At 44.8% G+C, this 20,884-nt stretch overlaps 1 protein-coding gene across 3 annotated transcripts in view; it reads right to left on the bottom strand.

Moving 5' to 3' along the window:
* The window catches only part of ABCA1 (ATP binding cassette subfamily A member 1), a 147,369-nt gene that overhangs the window by 23,196 nt on the left and 103,289 nt on the right, over positions 1-20,884 (bottom strand). For all 3 annotated transcript variants that reach the window (XM_030826599.1, XM_030826653.1, XM_030826715.1), the window contains 15 exons: positions 20,170-20,283; positions 18,203-18,374; positions 17,100-17,231; positions 15,659-15,801; positions 15,318-15,455; positions 14,393-14,613; positions 13,063-13,135; positions 11,853-12,055; positions 10,126-10,174; positions 9,817-9,930; positions 8,274-8,422; positions 6,500-6,624; positions 5,179-5,277; positions 1,965-2,154; positions 345-439 (listed from right to left, as the gene is read on the bottom strand). In XM_030826599.1, coding sequence (XP_030682459.1) covers positions 345-439; positions 1,965-2,154; positions 5,179-5,277; positions 6,500-6,624; positions 8,274-8,422; positions 9,817-9,930; positions 10,126-10,174; positions 11,853-12,055; positions 13,063-13,135; positions 14,393-14,613; positions 15,318-15,455; positions 15,659-15,801; positions 17,100-17,231; positions 18,203-18,374; positions 20,170-20,283 — 2,017 coding nt within the window. The remainder of the gene's footprint in view (positions 1-344; positions 440-1,964; positions 2,155-5,178; positions 5,278-6,499; positions 6,625-8,273; positions 8,423-9,816; positions 9,931-10,125; positions 10,175-11,852; positions 12,056-13,062; positions 13,136-14,392; positions 14,614-15,317; positions 15,456-15,658; positions 15,802-17,099; positions 17,232-18,202; positions 18,375-20,169; positions 20,284-20,884) is intronic.

Below are 20,884 nucleotides of genomic sequence, written 5' to 3'. Positions count from 1 at the left end.
ATGACAAACTTAAAAGAGCAACGTTAATATCACAATTTAGATAAACTAAGGCCTTAAAAGGATAACCAGTTACCTGGTTAAGGTGCTACTAAGTGGCAGAATTTGACTTTGAATCCATTTCTATTTTCATTCTGGACCAGGCTGCCTCAGCCTTGAAGCTGACAACTGAATGTTCACAGTCTCTCTCGTCATCTTTGTAGTTTGGGATAATATCCTAAACTTCCAATAGACAGAATCAGGCCATAATCTGGCATTTCCCCCACTGTTCCAGTCTGTTATTTGTAGGTCTTTAATTCCTCTAATTAGTAATAATAAGGCAGGGGCCAAGTTTAGTAAAAAGTCACCTTTTGGCTATGATCTGCACATACGTCTTCACCAGATAATCCGAAATGTTTCTTCCCGTCAGGTCCTGAAGGGTATCTGCAGTGTTTTGTTTTCTCTGTCATCACATGAAAACCAAGCATACGGGTCTTTATAGGCAAGAATTGAAACAGAAAACAAATCAAGGACAACAGTGACCATGTCCACAGTGTGACTGGAAACCTGACTACAGGTCCCAGACACTGCCCTCAGTCAACCAGCACTGAGACTGGGTTCACCCTGCCCTCGGCACTGGTAATTCACTTACATCAAGCCAAGGTCTTTCCCAAGAATTTATTCTGAACATGTAAACAATAAACATTGAAATGAGATTCTTTGTAGTCAAGTGATTTTTAGGAAGCACCATCATTCACTATGCCTAATAAATCTTCTGTTCACCGGAGTTATACTGATGACTAGATTAGCTGTTATTTTATTCATTTTATTTTTTGATATGGAGTTTTGCTGTGTTGCTCAGGCTGGAGTGCAGTGGTGCAATTTTGGCTCCCTGCGACCTCCACCTCCCAGGTTCAAGCAGTTCTCCTGCCTCAGCCTCCCACGTAACTGGGATTACAGGCATGTGCCACCATGCCTGGCTAATTTTTGAATTTTTAGTAGAGACAGCGTTTCACCACATTGGCCAAGCTGGTTTCAAACTCCTGACCTTAGGTGATCAGTCCACCTCGGCATCCCAAAATACTAAGATTACAGGTGTGAGCCACCGCGCACCTGGCTTAGCTATTATTTTCAAGAGTGGTAACCAAGACTTCTTTTAGTTCTTGTACTCATTTAGAATTGCTTGTCCTCATCCTGCAGTTTGGTTGCTGATAAAAGCAGCAGAGAGCTATCATAAGCACTCCTCTTCCTGAAATTCTCAAGAAAAAAAAAAAATGGCCCAAGACTCCTTCCCAGTCTTTAAGAATACCAGAGTTGACAAGATCCACAGGAGTTTTCTGGTCCAGCCTCCCTAATTCAGAGGTGAAGAAACAGGCCCAGGCCTGTCAAAGGCTACCAGCTCATTTGTTGCAGAGCCAAGGTTGGAAGCCAGGCCTGTCACAATCTGTCCTGTGACTTTACTGCTGTGGGACAGGGATGGGCACAGTGTGGTCCAAACCTTCTCCCCTCAAAACTCACATTTTTTTTCCTATGATAAGAAGCAAGTTAAAGACTGAAACAGGGCTGGGTGCAGTGGCTCACGCCTGTAATCCCAGCACTTTGGGAGGCTGAGGCGGGTGGATCACCTGAGGTCAGGAGTTCCAGACCAGCCTAGCCAACATGGCAAAACCCTATCTCTACAAAGAACACAAAAATCAGCCAGACATGGTGGGGAGTGCCTGTAATCCCAGCAACTCGGGAGGCTGAGGCAGGAGAATCACTTGAACCTGGGAGGTAGAGGTTGCAGTGAGACAAGATCATGCCACTGCACTCCAGCCTGGGTGACAGAGCAAGACTCCACCTCAAAAAAAAAAAAAAAAAAAAAAAAACAGAAAAAAGACTGAAACAGACCCTCCCAACATGATATCTCACTCATTCCTGCTTCCAAGTGGAAGCTACCAGCCCATCCTGCACCCTGTCTGCCCAATCACACCCTGAAAGTGACTCACTTGTGGAGGAGGCAGCCCCCCTGCCCCTGGGGGACACACTGGCAGCATCTTCTTGATTTTGTCGCTGCTACACTGGCATGCAGGTGAAGGGTTCTGCATTGTCCAGTTCCCATTCTGGAAGAGGTCCATGATGGTCTGGGGAACTGGGGCAGTGGTCCACTCTTCCTCCCCTGCCTGGCAGGGCATGTTTCTGCAAAGGGAAGACAGCAAGAATAGGATTACCTGAGAGGGCCTGGCCTTTCTGTTGCCTCAGGAGCACAGGATCATTCCATAACCACCACAAACATGCATCTATTCCCTCACCATTTGGAAAAGGCAAGCATGATCTCATTTGATTGCTTGATCCCACAACAGCCTTGTATGCTGTGATATCATTTATATCATCATTATGTATCATTTTATACATAAGTAAAATAGAATGCAAAGAGGCCCTAAATGTTTACACACTGAACTCAGTTCAATCCAATCAACCAACCATTTGCTCACACAACAAATATTCATTGAGCATCTACTACATGCCAGATGCTGTCCAGTATATTCGAGGGCCTAAGGTGAAAATACCTGCCTTCATGGAGGCGTATGCCCATGGAGGAGTCCAACAACAAATAAACTAATAAGATAATCTTAGATGACCCAAAATAAAGCAAAATAAAAAGACAGTGACTGGGGAGAACGAACCTACTGAAGAGAAGACATTTCAGCCAAAACATAAACAATGATGGACAACAAGCTGGGCAAAGATTTGGTGAAAAGAACATTCTGAACAAAAGTGATGGCAAGTGCAGGTACAAGGGCCCTAGGAAGAAATGCGTTTCTACTTTTTAGGAATAACAGGAAGACAACATGGCTGGAGTAGGATAAGCTACGAAGAAGAGTAATGACAATCGAGGAGGAGAGGAGCCAGATGAGAGAGGCCTGGGAAAGAGTCTGGATCTTACGCTTGACGTGCTGAAAAATGAGTAGAGAGTGGCAAGATCCAATTTATGTTCTCAAGTGAGTAGAGAATTGGGGGATGACTGGGGTGAGAGTGCTCGTCACGTGAAGAGCTACGCTGTCTACAAATTTTCCCTGGAGATAAGACACAAAGCCTTTAACCTCGTCTCCAGCTCTGAATTACTATGGGACATCAGCAGGTCCCCTGCTCTTTTGGGGGCTTATTTTTTCCACTGGCAAAATAAAAGTTTAAAATGACTTGATTCAACAAGTCATTTCCAGTTCCCTTCCAGTTTCAGAATTCCACAATTTAAAGTAAAGCTACAGCAATTATTTATTATTAAATATTAAATAGAATTGCCAGACACGATGGCTCATGCCTGTTATCCCACAACTTTGGGAGGTGAAGGCGGGTGGATCACTAAGTTGGGAGTTCAAGATCATCCTGTCCAACATGGTGAAACTCCGTCTCTACTAAAATTAGAAAAATTAGCCGGTGTGGTGGCACGTGCTTTTAATCCCAGCTACTCAGGAGGCTGAGGCAGGAGAATCACTTGAACCTGGGAGGCAGAGGTAGCAGTGAGCCAAGATTGAGCCACTGCACTCGAGCCTGAACAACAGAGCAAGACTCTGTCTCAAAAAAAAAAAAAAATATATATATATATATATACACACACACACACACACACATATTATATAAATATATATTTTTAACTATTTCTTGTTTTCTTAAGTATTAAAAATTCAGATGAACAGTTTTCCAGATTGATCTCTAATTGTCTCCTTAAAGCACCTGAACTGACTAGAAAGTCACACTAAGACACGCTGCCCTCCTGAAGCTTACACTCTGAACATTCAAAAGGGGATTGGCTGAGACAAATTTAAATACAGCTGAGACATGCTCCTGTCAAATTTCCTTCAGGTCCACCATTTTTTTTGCAAAACCTAAAAATTTGAATTTCAGTAAGAGTTGTAAGGATAAAGGCTCTTCCTTCCAACCACCTCCGGCAGACCGTAGGTGGGGCTCAGACATCATGTTTGAACCCTCTGATGTCAGGGCCGGGCCTCTTTTGTCTCTACAGGCTGGCTCTCAGCCCAGTTCTGGCTCCTACAGAGCCTTCCTAAGCTAGCATCAATCCATGAGTTCATATGGTTCAGCTGGCCAGTGGTGAATCCAGATAACTATATTATCATCTCATCTCATGCTTCTATCTTCCCTACACAACCTTCATGTGAAAAATCAAAGGCACCATGAAATCCAGATAGGCCGTGTCTGTGTCCTTCTCTATCCCTGTCATCTGGTTATTTGGGAACCAATATTGGCTGCTAGGATTTACCACCCATTATGTACTAACTACTAAGTACTAACAAGTATTTAGTAACTATCCAATACTAATTAAGAACGAACAAGCACACAGTAGCTATCCATTTAGAAATCTGCTCTAGAACCTTGTATAAACAGGTTATCATGTTCACTGTTCTGTGGTGTGCAGAGTCACCCATCTTCCCCATAGAATTTGAAAGTCAAGTTTGCCCCTCTCTCCAATTCTCCAGCACCTTCCCACCTTGCCATAATTTCTCAGAGATCACTGTTGTTTCATGACCTCAGCTGAGATTCTGCCTAAACCTGGAAACACTAACCCACCTGTGCCAGCCTTGAGACTGCCTCCTAAGATCCTCACCTCTCCACCATCTTCACTCACGGTGCTCTGGTGACCTCCCTTCCCCCACACTCACTTCAGAGTCATATGGATGCTTCGCTGAATTTATTTATCCACTGCTTACTTTTTAAAAGGGGGTTTTGAAGGAAAGTACAATAAAAATATACAATTTGAGAAGAAGAAAGTATCCCTTTTTATAAAAATTCATATGCCATCTTTTCAGAATATAAAAGCGAAGAAGCTGATAAACAAAACCTGAAAATCGTATATAATGAGAGCCTATTGAAGCACTTAAGTACAGGGGCTGGGAGAGAAAGAAAGGAAAAGCGTTTGATCAGTAAGTGTAAAGTGCTATTTAAATTAAATATTAACGTTCTAAATCAGTAAACAAATGTCTGTAATGATGTGCTTTGCACGGTGTTAGAAGACTCTCCAAACGTTTGTCCCCAGATAATTTAGTTCGGTTACTACCTTGGCTTTTTGTAATTAAAACATAATAATAATTCAAAGGGCAAATTCTGGCGGTCACAGTGTGGCATGCAGTTGATAAAGGCAGCATATTAGAAATCAAACCAGGCGACAAGCACAAGAAGCCTACTTATGGCTAAAGTGGCACTCACGGGATTGGGTTTCCTTCCATACAGCGGGTCCCGAAGCCAGGGTCTTTCGTGAGGGCGTTTAAGAGTTCCAGGGTTCCCGTGTCCTCAGGAGCATCATTGCTGTGGGTACATGAGAGGCAGCCAGCTTAGTAATTCATTAAAACCAGTAATCAAGAGATAAAAATGTTTTTACAAATTAAACATTTTAGGAAGCATTTCTCTGTGACAGGCTCTTAAAACAGAAATGAACAAAACACGGAAACCACCCAGAAGGATCTCAGACTCTGGCCCTGTATTCGGCATCAGGGTGACATACAGCACCCCAAAGTGGAGCTTGTATAAATGGGCTATATGTATAAAGGTGTGTATGTGTACACACATGTACATACACATATACATTTATATATTTTTTTAATTTGAAGAAAATCAACTCATTAAGTATTTCAAAAAGTGCTTTTACAATTATCCCTTTGGCACAGACAAACAGGATTTTCCAAGAAAGGGCAAGAAAACTTTGTACTCTTTGCATGCACAACTAGAAAGCACAAAAATAACAGGCACAGGTCACAAACACATGCTGTGTTCCACAACTACAGGCAATACAGGGTCAGCAGCTGGAAAGGAAAAAATAAAGTAAACCTGGACTATGTAAGAAGAAAATGTGGGCTTAGAGAAAAAGAGGCCAACTCACATTTACATATATATATATATATATAGTTTTTTTTTAATGCTTCCCTTTTGTATCACTGATACAGTTCCCCCATCTACAGGTCTACAAATCCTTCAGGACTGAAGAAAGCTCCTGCTAACAAGACCCAGAAAAATCCTCTGTCCTTTTCCTTGATGTAATGTATTGTTACGGAGTGGGGGATATTTTTATCTAAAGAACAAACACTACCTAACATCCCAAATATAACAGAATAGATAATAATTACATGAATTATACTTTGCAGAAAACAAGCCTCTGGAGGTTCTATGCTTTGACAGTGTGCCCTGTGACTCAATTACAGAATTAAAATACAGCTCCACAAATCCAAATATTTTATAACTTAATCATGGATTTTTCAAGGGTGGATTATTTTACCTAAAACACATGTGGCTGTTCCTGACAACAGTAGGATAAAGAGGAGAGAGGCTGAAAGGCTCAACAGAAGACTGGCCTATTATTCAGGGTTAGTTCGCTGCTGTTCTATGCATGCAGTATTAGCTTATACAGGGACTTGAGCCACAGCAGTAAAATTCATTCCACTGTGTAATTCTGAAGTCCATTCCTTTGACCCTCGTAAACATCTTTGGTCTGCTTGAATCTTACCCCCTCCTGGGACGCAGAAGACAAACATACCTGACAAATGTGTACTGTTCGTTGTACATCCAAGGCTGAAGTTCCAGGCTGGGGTACTTGCCAAAGGGTGGCACGATCAGGCTGAACACAAGGGCAATGCAGACAAACACAGCTGGCAAGACAATCTTTACCCAGGCAGTGGAGGGGGCAAGGGGACAGCAGGAAATGGCAAGTGTTAGAAACAAGGCCAAGGGGCAAATCCCTACGAGTCCAGCCAGCCTCCCCGACCAACCAGCACGGCAATGAGGAGTGCAGGGCCTGTGACTGTGCTGCACCAACGCATTCTTGGCAGCTGGGAAGCAATGGAGCCTGAAAATTAAACCTTTTCTCTGGCAACACAAGGCCAGAGGCCATGGCCACCTGGCATAGGCACTAAGCCAAGAAGTTCACAAAGTAAATAGTGCTCACATTCAGGGTGACTCAGAACACTGGGTCCTGCCCTTCTTCCTCCTGAAGACTGAGAAAGACTACATTGGGCCATGAACCCAGGACCAGGGGCCAGAAGTCCTGAATCCTGGTTCTGTCTCCAGTACAAGTGCACCCATGTGAAGTCACTCTCCCCACTGGCCTCAGTTTTCTCATTTTAATCTGAGGTCTGAGAACACATGGCCCATTCAAATCCTACACTATAATAAAACCAAATCTGCAGCAACAGCTCCAATCACGGACAACCGTAGTCATTATCTCCTGCGATAGTCTTAGAAAGAATAAATATCCAATTCCTTCTTCAACCTCCTAAGACTTTCTACCATATCTTCTCTGAAAAAAAAAAAAATGACTTGGGTATACTTTATAAGTTAACCCAAAGCTCCTTCCATTTATTGTTGAGAAATGTATCCCTTATAACCTTAAAGATTCAAATAATGCCCCCAATTCTACTGTTCTGGGATTTCAACGCAGAAAATTAACATTGAGTGAATAATTCTGTATAATAACTACTATAATGAGAATTATCTCTATGTTGTCATTATTTATGGTTGCATTATTAATGGTCATCATCAACGAACAAAGGTAACTGAGAGACTAAGCAGCTTGCCCAAGGTCATATAGCCAATAAGTAGCAAAGTCAGGATTCAACTCCAGCCCTGTATGCCCCAAACCGGCTCTTAACAATATCGACATCATCGATATGGAAGACTCTCTGCAGACCTTTTCTCTACATTTCTTGATTTTATAGAGTGAAAAAATTTAACCCTTCTAACTAAGCAAGTTAGCATGCAAACACTGACATGCAGATAACAGTGTAACAAGTCTTCTCTGTTGGCCAACTATATTCTGACCTATCTTTTCTATCAGTTTGAGTTAAACATCAACTCAGAGAAAAATCATGTTTCTAGTAAGTTCACATGTCAAGTGCATCTGGGCATAACAACTGTCATGTTATGAAAGTACAGCTGAATACACCCAACCAGTTTTTCTACACTTTGTCCTTTCTATGTTCTCCTCCAAAATAAAAATAACATATACACACACAAAACTAAGCACTTACTAATGTCAGGCCCCATTCTAAGCACCTATTCATTTTTATTTTCCTAACAACCCTGTATTGCAGGTAATATTATTAGCCCCATTTTACAGATGAGGAGATTGAGGTGTAGAGAAGTAACTTGCCAGCAGATACACTACTGGCAAGGAATAGAACTGGGACTGAAATACAGACAAATCTGGCTCTGGCATCCATATCTTGACCAGGATGCTATCCTGCCTTCACTGGTCACAGAGCCTGCAGCCTACCCATGAAGCCAGAGTCTCTGGCGAAAACAGCACATCTCACCTGAGCAAAAAATCCTTTCCGACTCCGTCTGGCAATTAGCAGTCTCTTCCACAAAAGGGCCACAAACTGTTGCTGTGTAAGTTTCCAGCCTTTCACCTGGTAGGAGCCTTTGCCATCCATCCCACTGAGCAAGTCTGTCTCTCTGGATTCTGCAAGAAGCCAACACTGAAGGTTACCTATTATCTTACGTGTTTTCGGAATTGCCACGCTCCTTCTTCTGGTGTCTTCAACAACTATCTTGGAGGCGTGTGTCTGAAGATAAAAGTTTCTCAGAAGTAAAGGGCTTTCATGAAAAAGCTATGTCCAAGGAAAAGTTATGACTCAAAATGTCTAACAGTAGCAGTCTCCGCCTTTCAGTCCTTGTCTGATAAGTACAGAAAACAAAGGTGTCTTGAGACAACTGAAAAGAGGTGTTCATGTGTAACCAGGTGTTATAGCCAGCCATTCGGATGAATCAAGTCATCAATTTCTTATAGACGATTCTATGAAACAGGTCATGTACATAGCTTGACATATTTGAGAACACACAATGGCAATTAGCATCTCAGCTTCTCACCCTATTATATTTTGGTAAAACGTGGACACATTTCAAATGATCTAAGTACTGATACTGTATGAAGTCAGGCAGTTATATATAATGTAAGAGCCATACACTCTTGTGAGCAGGGGTGAGAGAGAATTGGAAACTTTTCTGTTCCTAAAAATTTTCTAGAAATCCTTGTCCTAAACTAATGATACCTAACGGATGTGCTTTTACATCTTAATAATATTTGTTTGATGTCTTATCTCTCCTCTCCATCTCAGTTAAACACACAAAGACGCACTCATCCAAAATATCTAAGTCTTTTTTGTTCTTTTTTGAGATGGAGTTTTCACTCTTGTTGCCCAGTCTGGAGTGCAATGGTGCAACCTTGGCTCACTGCAACCTCTGCCTCCCAGGTTCAAGCGATTCTCCTGCCTCAGCCTCCCAAGTAGCTGGGATCACAGGCATGTGCCACCACACTCAGCCAATTTTTTGTATTTAGTAGAGACGGGGTTTCACCTTGTTGGTCAGGCTTGTCTCAAACTCCTGACCTCAGGTGATCTACCCACCTCAGCCTCTCAAAGCACTGGGATTACAGGCATGAGCCACCGTGCCCAGCCTCAAATACCTAAGTCTTAGCGTACAATTTAACAGCAAATTCCCCTTTCTGACTCTTTCAAAATCACTCATCTACTCGAATGAATATTTGTTCAACAACTAAACAGCTAATGTATACAAGAAACTAGGACCCTGCAGAAAAGATAATAAATACATGGGTTCAGAGGACTGAGGCACCATCTTTACGTCTTTAAAGGAAGTGATATGGATAGGCTCCTTCAGGTTTGATCACATGCACGATGCTGCAAAGAACAAGTGGCTTTTATCATTTCCTCACTTCTCTTTGGACTCTGTAGGGATCCATCACCTTGGCTAAAGGCCATCCAAAGAAAACAGCTGACAGCATGAGAGAGAATTTCACATTCAAACAGTGGGACACTATTTGACCTTGTCCTAACAGACCTGGGTCTATGTCGGAATCATTTGGATCAGCAGCATCGTCTTCAGTGAACGGGCGAAGACAGCTCTGCTTGTCCCCGAAGGCCCGCCTGTTTCGTCTTGCTGGCAAGGTACCATCTGAAGGTACAAGGAAAGAATCCCATACTTTATTTTATTTACAACAAAACAAACCTTCCCCATCTGCAACAAACCTACACTCTACAAATGAGAATGCAATAGAACAATTCAAAGGGAAAGGAACAATACTCGTGCGCTGAGAAAGCCAGCAGGAGGCACTATCTTAAGTGTGCCATTCCCCCTCAAGGCAGTTACCTGAGGTCTCAGCATCCACCCCACTCTCTTCGGCCACCTTGAGGAATATCTGGAAAATGAGAGAGATGAGAACATTATAAGCACCAACATTACGAGAGTAGTCACCGCTGCCATGATTATTATATTACTGAGTGGCACGTTAGCCCCTTAAAACAGAGAAAGTAGAAGCCACATTTCTCAATAACACTTTATCAGAGTCACTTGGGAGAAAAGCCGTTTTTGCCAGAGAATATTTCTTCAGTGGTGAGAGCTATCAATCTAGACAATCATTTTCAAATTAAAGCTATGGCTGAGCACGGTGGCTCAGGCCTATAATCCCAGCACTTTGGGAGGCCAAAGTGGGCAGATCACCTGAGGTCCGGAGCTCGAGACCAGCCTGACCAACATGGAGAAAACCCGTCTCTACTAAAAATACAAAATAAGCTGGGCGTGGTAGCACATGCTTGTAATCCCAGCTATTCGGGAGGCTGAGGCAGGAGAATCGCTTGAACCCGGGAGGTGGAGGTTGCAGTGAGCAAAGATCGTACCACTGCACTCCAGCTTGGGCAATAAGAACAAAACTCCAGTCTCATCAAAAATTTAAAAAATTAAAAAAAAAAAAAAGCTATGACAGTAGGACACTGTAGCAGAAGAAATTTGTTCTGAACCTACAGGGAGTGAGTCAAGTGGCTTCTTTCAGGACTGTGGCTCTAAATCTTTGAGTAGGCCAGTACTATGATAAGTTATCCAAGACAGAATGAGCAGGAGGAAATAGAGCACTAGAAATATGTTGGCAGCGATTCAAACATCAGAAGAGAATCTGAATGAGCGCAATAATTTCCAAACTCTAGTCTACAGACCACTGCATCCAAAGTATGCAATAGAAGTACAGACTTCAAGGCCTTACCGCCAGAAATTCTGATTCACAGGCCCTGAAGCCAAACCTTAGTATGTTTATTTTTAGTAATATCCCCAGGTGATTCTGCTGCACTGTCAAGCTTGGAGACCACTGGGCCAGACAGCTTTTATATCCCCTTCAGCCCCTTCAGCCGTCAAGGTCTGTGATGTTGTATCTCTAAGGGGAGGTGTTACATGGATAGAGAGACGATGGACTTTGAAGCCCCAAACCCCTGATTCTGAATCTCATGTCAGCATTCCTGAGTGTTCATTTTTTCATCTTTTTTTGAGAATTAAATGAGGTCACAGTGATTAAAAAAAAACAAAAAACAAATCTCAGCACCCGGCACAAATAGACTATCCATCCATAAACGTTGGTCATTTCCTATGTATGAGAATCCAGTTAATACCTGGCTGTGACACAGTCACACAAGGGAATTGCTCCTGATTCTGATTCAGTAGGTCTGAGCTGGGCCCAAGGTGCTGAATTTCTAACAAGTTCCCAAGTGATCCTGCTGCTGCCGGTTCTCACACTGTACTTGAGTAAAGAGGCTCATTAAAGGGTAAATAAGTGGATAGGAGTTTAAGGTTGGGATGTAAATGTGTTAGGTACCACTGGTTTCAACACACAAATCTCAGGCATGTACTGTGGTACAGAGGAAAATACTTCTTTCCTGCTATCTCCTACTACCATCTTAAATGGCTAACTGGGGCCAACATTACTCAGATGTCGATGACCTAAAAACTCAATGACTAACTCCATGACAATCCTGCTCCCAATGCAGGTTAATGGTCTGGCCTTAGGACATCTGGCCTTGCTATATATTCCGACAGTCAGCCACTTAACTTACTTCTTCCAGGGTCGTCTCTGAGATGCCATAACTAGAAATGCCCAGGTCTGAGAGCCGGTCATCAATCTCATGAAAGAGTTCCACAAAGGCCCCCTCCTTAGCAGCTTCATATGGCAGCACGTAGGTCAGCTCATGCCCTATGTCTTCCACCAGCCGGGCTTCAGACACATGCTTCCTGATGAGGTTGGAGATAGCAGAGACATCTACAGGGACCAGAATGCAAAGATGGCTCAATCAACTCAGAGGGGCTCCAGAGTGAGGGCTGGCCATCCCCCACCCTCTCATCAGAAGCCTGCCGCTCATACACCACACCTCTTCCAGGTGTTTAGGTCATTCCACATGTTCATCTCTGGTCTGAGGGTTGGGGGCAAAGGAAAGGACTACGTCTTATTCACCTTTATATCACCAAAGCCAGGCACATTGTAGGTACTCAGTGTAGAATGGGTGAACAGCTGGATGGGTGGATGGGTGGATGGGTGGATGGGAGGATGGCAGGATGGGAGGATGGGTGGGTGGGAGGATGGGTGGGTGGGAGGATGGGTGAATGGATAACTGAGGCTCAAAGTCTGGTGTCTATTGCCTAAGCTCTGAGATTCTTCAATAGAAAACTTGAGTAAAGGAATCTTAAAAAGATTCTTCACCCTTTCCTATGCTTATAAAGTAGGCTCCCTCATTTACCTAAACAGAGGATTAATCTAACAGTTCATGGAAGCAGAAGTCTTCCTGGGAAAAGCCAGCCACTGGGACTAGGCAGAGATGGCAAGGGTCAAGACTTCTGTTCCACATATGCTACTGGTGACACTGGCCTCCTACACATGCTACCCAAGAAAAATCTGGAAGGCTGTTCCTTATCTCCTGGGCTCTCTCTCTTCTTATGCACTAGGCTCAAATCCCACCCTACTGGCTTGGCCCTCAGCTCCTCATCCCTGGTATTCAGTGTCCACTCCCCTAAGGGATTCCCCAAACCCCAATCATCTCAGCTGTCTGGGACACTGCCCTGCTAGCTCCCAGACCAAGCCCCAGGCACCCCAGCAAGCATTAGGCCAACCCGCCACCAAGCTGCACCCACCCCCGCAGCCACCCAGCCCCAGCCCAGCAGCAAACCTTGAGTCAGCGCCACCAGCCTCTGCACCTCTCCTCCTCTGCCTCCACTCTGCCCAGCTGGGGGAAGCTCAGGCACCACCTGAATAAGAAACCCCAGAGTCCTTACCGATGGTCAGCGTGTCACTCTCATGGTCGCTGCCCAGGCCAGCATCAGAACTGCTCTGAGAAACACTGTCCTCCTGATGGCAAAGAAGGAGGTGAGAATGGGTCAGGGACTGAGCAAGGCAGAGCCACCAGCACCTTCGCTGGGGAGGGCTTCCAAGAAGCTCTGTTGTGTGAGAACTAAAGGAAAAAGCTTTCCCTGGGACACATGCACTGGCAGCCGTGGCTTCAGAAGACCCTGTCTGGCATGTGTGTGCCGTGTGAACAGCCTCGCTTCCTGAGGGTGAAAGGTCAGGAAGCAGAGTTGCCAAAAGAACTGTGGCCTGCCAATGAATGCTGCAACGTGGCCTTTGCCAACCATCTCAGGCAAGGCCTTTACCTGGCTACATGTCTAGTTCAATGCTTCTCACGCTTTAATGTGTGTTCAACCACTCGAGGACCTTGTTAAAATGCACAGATTCTGATTCGGTATGTCTGAGCTGGACCCAGGTTGCTGAATTTCTAACAAGTTCCCAAGTGATCCTGATGCTGCTGGTCCTCAGACTGCACTTGAGTCAAGAGGCCCATTAAAAGGTATATAAGTGGATAGGAGTTTCAAGTTGGGATGTAAATACATTAGGTACCACTGGCTTCAACACACAAATAAATCTCAGGCATGTACTGTGGTACAGAGGAAAACATACCTGGTAATTGGGTCTGGTCCCACCACTGTTATTTACCTGCTGGGTGACCTTGAATCAGCTACCAAAACCCTACAAGCCTCACTTCCCTCATCTGGGTTAATAAATATAGTTACCTTCTTCCCAGGGTTTCTCTGCACTTTAATTGAGATGATAGAGGTTAAAAAAAAAAAAAGGTTGTAAATGGTAACAATGCTATATAAAATTAACTATTATCATTACTTTCTTTTATGCCCAGAGTCTCTCTGGCATGAAATCAGTGCCTAATAAATACTGGCTGTTTTATAGTTTAAAAGTTAAGGTCAATGAGATTGAAAAGTAATGAGCAGGAACACCAGGTCATTTGTAGCCAAGGCTCTTACCTCTTGACAAGTCTCTTTTCTTTGACATAATAATGTCCTCTAAGGACCTTCTCCATCACTCTCTTTGCCTCATAGGAAAAGGAAAATAGGATTCAACAGAACTAGCACAATGGGAGCAGAGGGCTCCTTAGCTTTCCATGCCTGAGGTATGATATGATTTCAAAGGGGCAACAGAGCAGGGAGATGGTGGCTTGAACATGGCAAAAGGGGTGGAGGTGAGGAAACCATTCACAGCCAGCAAGTCCTGGCTGCCCAGACCCAACGCCAGCCCAGCACCAAGACTGCAGCTCACCTTTTTCAGGTATGACACAGTGCTACTACTGTTTCTGCAGGAACTGAGGGAGGATTCCACATCTTTCTTGACCAGGGTCAGGTAGTAGCCTGTTCCCAGCTGGTTCTTCAGAAACAGGGAGGAGCCCACACAGCACAGCTTCCCATGGGAGATGATGGCAATCCTGTCCCCCAGGATGTCCGCTTCATCCATGTGGTGTGTGGACAGAATAATGGTGCGGCCTGCCAGGCACAAACACAAGGATGTGGGACGGGTGAGGCCTCTCAGTTCTCATTTGTCACAGTGGCAGGGACTAGAGAGATATTAGCAGGGGTAAGCACTGGAAGAGACCTGGAAGCCACCTGTAACCCTGTATGGCTATGACCCCCAGAATGGCAAAGCTTTGGATATCTAGGTACCGCATCCTCACGGAGGTAAGAACAGTAGCATTTTAGCTGGGAACTTGCTATATGCCAGGCATTGTGCTAGGTGGTTTGTGTGCATTCTCATTTAATTTAATCCTCTATGAGGTAAGCACCACTATTATTATCAGCAAAGAAAGTGAGGCAAGTTGTGACAATGAGGCAATGTCTCAGGGCCAGCCAGGGTTGGTTCCAAGCCTGCCTGTGCTCCTCATACTATACCACATCAGATCTCTAACCAGATAGCCCAATCATCTTCCTGCCCCTCTCCCCTTCCATTCATTCACGCATCCACCCTTTCAACTAACCATAAATTTAGTGCACCATGTTGGGGACAAAAAGATGAATAAAGACACAGCATCTCCTCTCAGGAATCTCAGTCTCAATGCCCTTTATCTCTTCTGTGATAACAGAACAGTATCCCACGGCTTCACGAAAGCCTAGCCATGCGATATAGCCATACTTCTCAAAAGCCCCCCGCTCTCTCTCAGTCCATTTACTCAGAATAAATACACATCAGGCACCTTGTCGGTATTTCAGCAGCAGCTCCCATATTCCCCTGCGGGAGTAAGGGTCCACACCAGCTGTGGGTTCATCCAGAATGACAACCTTAGATCCCCCGACAAAGGCCAAGGCCACAGATAGCTTTCTCTGCATTCCACCTACAAAAAAACAGAGCGAGACAAACTCCAGGATCAGCCCCAGACAGTAAGCGAAGGCAGAGGACCTAGGGGCACAGCCAGGGACAAGTTTCTGTTACCCACCTCACCCAGCCTGGGACCCTGGGGCAGTGCTGATTTTCCTCTGCGTGTGTGTAGCCGGAGGAGGAGGGGAGAGGGATAGGGAAGGAAGCTCTGGGCCGCACCTGACAGCTGGCTTGTCTTGCTTTTCAGCTTGCTTGATGGCAAACCAACATCCAGGGCCATCTGCTCCATCTCCGCCTTCACGTGCTTCTCAGAGAGCCCTTTCAAGCGGGCGTAGAACCAGATGTGTTCTTCGACAGTCAGCCTGGGGACAGGGAGGCAGGTCAGCTCTGGGCCCTACTGGATACCCCAAAATACAGTGTCCCCTGGCCCAGAACAGATGAGAATGGGCATATTTTTCTCTCCCGCAACCCTGCTTTTTTTTTTTTTTTTACTTTATCAATTTCTGAAAAATAATCTTCAAGATTCAAGGTAGAACAACAGTGAGTAACCACATGCGCTGCTCAGGAAATCAAAGTGAAAGGTAACAGATCGCTTCCGACCTGTTTCCAGCAGGCCTGGCCACCATGCACCAGGCAGTTACAACTTTCAGTTTCAGTGCCCCAAGATGTGGTCTTTAATGGGCTGTCCCCACAGCACGTCCACCAAGAAGTCAGCTCAGCACTCACCTGGAGCAGCCCTCCTGAACCTCAGGGGACCTCAGGCTCTGAAAGCAGGGAGGACCCGGCACATCAGTCCCATGTGTTCACTTTAGATGAGCAGGGAGCACATGAGCCCCAGCTGTTCACTTTAGATAAGAAGAAACATAAGGGAAAAGCCTTGCCCAAGATTGCAGAGCTCAGGTCTCTCTCTGACCTGAGCTCCCTGGGGGCCTTATGGCTGATGGGACAACCTGAGTGGGAGCAAATGTCTTAAGCAGCAAATACAGGTCCATCATACCAGGGCCCTGAAGCACTACCAGGTCTGGGAAGTCTGCTCCAGGCCTCAATTAGGAGTGTGGCGGGGGAGAGAATGGGCTAAAGGGCCCGCCAGCATGACAATAATGGAAAGCAATGTTTCCCAAGCCCCCATCCACTGGCTGGGCTGATGTCACCTCTCCTGCTCAACCATGCACCTCCCACTTCTCCTAAAATCAAAGAACAACTAGATCTCAAGGTGTTCAGGGAGGTGAGCCTGCCACATTCAAAGAAAGTAAAATGTGGCCAGATGCAGTGGCTCATGCCTGTGTTCCTAGCACTTTGGGAGGCCGAGGTGGGCGGATCACGAGGTCAAGACATTGAGACCATCCTGGCCAACATGGTGAAACCCCGTCTCTACTAAAAATACAAAAATTAGCTGCGCATGGTGGTGTGTGCCTAGAGTCCCAGCTACTCGGGAGGCTGAGGCAAGAGAATCGCTTGAATCTGGGAGGCCAAGTTTGCAGTGAGCCGAGATCGTGCCACTGCACTCCAGCCTGGCTACAGGGCGAGACTCCATCTCAAAAAAATAAAAAAGAAAAAACAAAAACACAACAAAGTAAAATGCTTAAGTCCCACTCCTCCCATGATGGCATGACACACACATCCAGAAAAGGCCTATTCTTAACGTGCTGCTGGTACTCACATGTCAAACAGCACGTTATGCTGGGGACAGACCCCCAGGTTCTGCCGGATGGTGCTCATCTCAGAGCGAATGTCTTTTCCCAGGATGTAGGCGGTGCCCGAGGTCGGGGGGAACAACCCGGTCAGGATTGACCTGAGGACAACAATTTAGAAGTACAGGAGTCAGCGCTGACCTACCCTTAACTCTAGATGCTCCATTCAGTCTGTAGAGAGAACAGAACACCAACCCTCCCACTGCCCCCATTCCTTTCTAATGAACCCTACCAGACCCACACAAAGCAAAGCTGTCCTTTTGCTTTAGTAAATAACTACAAGTGGGCCTATGGGTTAGAAATGCCAATTTTAGTATGAGCATTTTTTAAATGAAGTTTCCAATTTGCAATGAAAGTATACTTTAAAAAATATATTTCGTATGCCTAACATCGCATGCATGGAAAATGGACAAATACGAACATATTATTCAAAGATAAAAATAATTTTTGTGTTAGGTAGTAGGATTTCTGACTGCCTTTTAAAACTCTTCTGAAAAGCTCATAATATATTAATTTTATGTTTTAAAAAAAGATTAAAAAGAAAACAGGAAAAGAATGTCACCCCCCAAAGATACACCCTTTGGAATGGTTGGAATGGTTGAGGAATCATGCTGGAAGCCACTGAGGCTAACGCTGGTGCTTTACAGCCCCTGACCCCTCCTGACACTACCCACTGTAAGGTCCTTGAGGTCCCAGGGAGGGCAATCAAGCCAGCTGCCCAGCTGCTTCTCACATCTGCTTAGAGACAGAGTTCCTGGGAATTACCAACTCCCTCCAACATATGTAATCTATCTTTTCGTGGCTGCAAGTTCCAAGACCACTGCAAAATTCTGTGAACTACACGGGAAAGGTCATCCGAGGCCCCAGCTTGTTTTAGGCTGAAGAAATAACATCTAGCAAACTAGCACGTGGAAAGACACTCATGATTAGATAACATTTTCACATTCGGCAACTCCTCATGTGCTCCTGCCCTTGTCCCAGGGACCAACATGGTTTCCTAAGGTATAAATTTCTAACTCTACTGCAGAACCCTCCTGTGGCTGATTCTGCCGGAACCACACCCTCTTCTTACATGGTGGTCGTCTTCCCCGCTCCATTGTGGCCCAGGAAGGAGGTGATCTGGCCCTCATAAAAATTCAGTGCCAGGCCATCGACAGCCACTTTCATCCCATCTCGGTAGACTTTTACCAGGTTCTGAATGGACACGCCCAGCTTCAGGTGGGTGGGTTCTTCCTCCATGCAGACTGTGACAGGAGAGAAGACAGAAATGAACCCACAGAAAGCACTGAGGAGTGGAGTGTAAAGACACAGGGCACTGCGCTTGTACTTTCAGAACTGCCTTCTCTCCATGTCCACCCTGGTTTCTCAGGCAGGCAGGAGGCTATAAATGTTTATTTAGCGCCTATTTGGGTACTGATGTTGGTGATGGGAATACAGTGATAAAGGAGCATTCAGAGTCTATTGGGAAAAAGGACTTGATAAACAATTAAAATACAAGATGCTGAAAGCTGTTTAAAAAATACATCTAAAAATGCCATGGAACTGTGATACACCCCTCCCAGGGAACACTACTCAGCAGTGAAGAGGAAAGAACTGTTGACACACACAACTTGGATAGATCTCAAGGGAATTCTGCTGAGTGAAAAAAAAAAAAAAAAGCCAGTATCAAAAGGATACCTACTGTATGGTTCCATTTACATAACATTCTGGAAATAATAAAACTGTAAAAATGAGGAACGCATTAGTGGTTGACAGGTTTCAGGAACTGGGGAAGAAGGGAGGTGGCTGTGGCCATTAAGGGGTAGCATGAAGGAGCTTTGTGACAATTAGATATTTCTGCAGCTTGATTGAGCTAGTAATTACATGAATTCACGCATGATAAAACTACATAGAACAAAATACACACACACACAAGTGAGTGCACGTAAAGCTAGTGAAATCTGCAGAAGGTCTGTGAATTGTACCAATGTCAATTTCATGGTTTTGATATTATTCTATAGTTACGCATGGTGCTACCATTGGGGAAACTGGATGAAGGGTTTAAGGGAACCCCCTCATGTAATTTTTATTACTTCTTGTGAGTCTACAATTGTTTTAAAATAAAAGGATTTTCTTCCACGTGCCATGGAAGTTCAGGGCAGAGAGTGACTGACTGCCTGAGAACCAAGGAGGGATGCTCAGGGGAGGGGATCCTGAACTAGATCTTAGAAAGGAAGAGTTGAGAAGATAGGCAAGTTAGAGAGAAGGTTCTCCTGTGAGAGCAAACAGTACCTACAAAGGCATGGAGGTGTGGAAGAACATGACATATTCCAGCAACTGTGAGCATTTCTAGGTGACTGAAACAGGAGCTAGGTGTAGAGAGGAGGCAGGAGAAGATGATTAGGAACAGCAGGCAAGTGTGCTACACTAAGGAGCATCATACTTTTACCAAGGGCAATCAGGGGATGGGCACAGAAGAGACTGGCAAAAAAAAAAGGGACCTATTAAATACTCAGGAAGCCACTCTAAGCACAAAGAACCCAGAAGGCAGAGCCTTTGATGAGCTCTGGACGTCTCTGTCTGCAGTCAAGAGCCAAGAGAGGATTAGGCATCTGGGTAATGATTACATTATGAAGCATAGGCTGAGCTCTGTAGTAGCCACTTGGTCTCAGCCCACACAGGCTGATGCACAGGTCACCATGTCACAGGCAGGCAACGAGGCTATGGTTCCACAATCACGCTTGTCTTTACCTCTTTCTTCTAGCTTGTTAGGAGACCATGAAACGTGTGTTTGGGAGGGGGCAAGTAAAAGATACTTTTCTAGAAGCCAAGACAACAAAGAAAATGTCCCTCAGGGATCCAGACTGTGAACTCCCAACAGGTTAACAGCATTGGACATAAATGGCATGGGAGGATTTGGAAAGGGACACTGCATGTGATTTCTCTGCCCCTAGAGTAGTTTCACAGTCTTTTAGAAAGGCAGGACATCGCTTGCCCCCAACAGTTAGCAGAGGCAGCAGCACTAGGTTAAAGAAAGAGCAGGAGGTCAACAGCACTTACTTTCTGACATTCTCTTCTGGTTGGAACCAGGGTGGCTCTTCTCATCACTTTCCTCACCAAACCAGTAGGACTTGGTGCAAGGAAAATACCAGGGCCTGGGAATTCCGTACTGGCCTGAAAGCAAAGCACAGGTATGAGCCAAGCTCAGCGCCATCCCAGTATTCTGGGGGTTTCCCAGCCAGGTCCATTTCCTCCTTGACACATTCTTTGGGGAAGGAACAGATTGGAATGGATGTGGGGAAAGAAGGAGCTAACATTTGCTGAAATGTGCTATGTACAACGTACATTCTGCACCTCTATAAGTCCTTCCAACAACCCACAGGGCAGGTGCCATCCACATTTTAGAAATGAGGAACCTGAGGGATAAGGAGCCTATCCAAGGTCCCTCAGCCAGTAAGTTAAAGACTCAGAATTTAAATCCAGAATTTGCATGCTACAAAATTGCATATTCAGTGCAAAATTGCATATTCAATTCAGGCAGGAGTAATAAGTATTTCATGTACACCTCCTTAGGGGAGGATCAGAAGGTGAACCAAAAAGGGTTAAATCTTGCTCTCTCAGAATTTGATCTCATATGAAAGTTTGTCCCAAGGTAGATTCCTCTTGGACTTGTTCAAGAACATGTATTAAGAAAGAAGTACTAAAGAAAAATTCAACATGAATTCTTATTGAATGCTAATTAAATCACGGGCAGGTCTTAGAGCTAATATATTTA

This window comes from Nomascus leucogenys, chromosome 1a (genome assembly GCF_006542625.1).
Source record: "Nomascus leucogenys isolate Asia chromosome 1a, Asia_NLE_v1, whole genome shotgun sequence".
Lineage (NCBI taxonomy): Eukaryota > Metazoa > Chordata > Mammalia > Primates > Hylobatidae > Nomascus > Nomascus leucogenys.
Note: the sequence above shows the minus strand (reverse complement) of the source record. Positions and strands in the feature narration are given on the sequence as shown.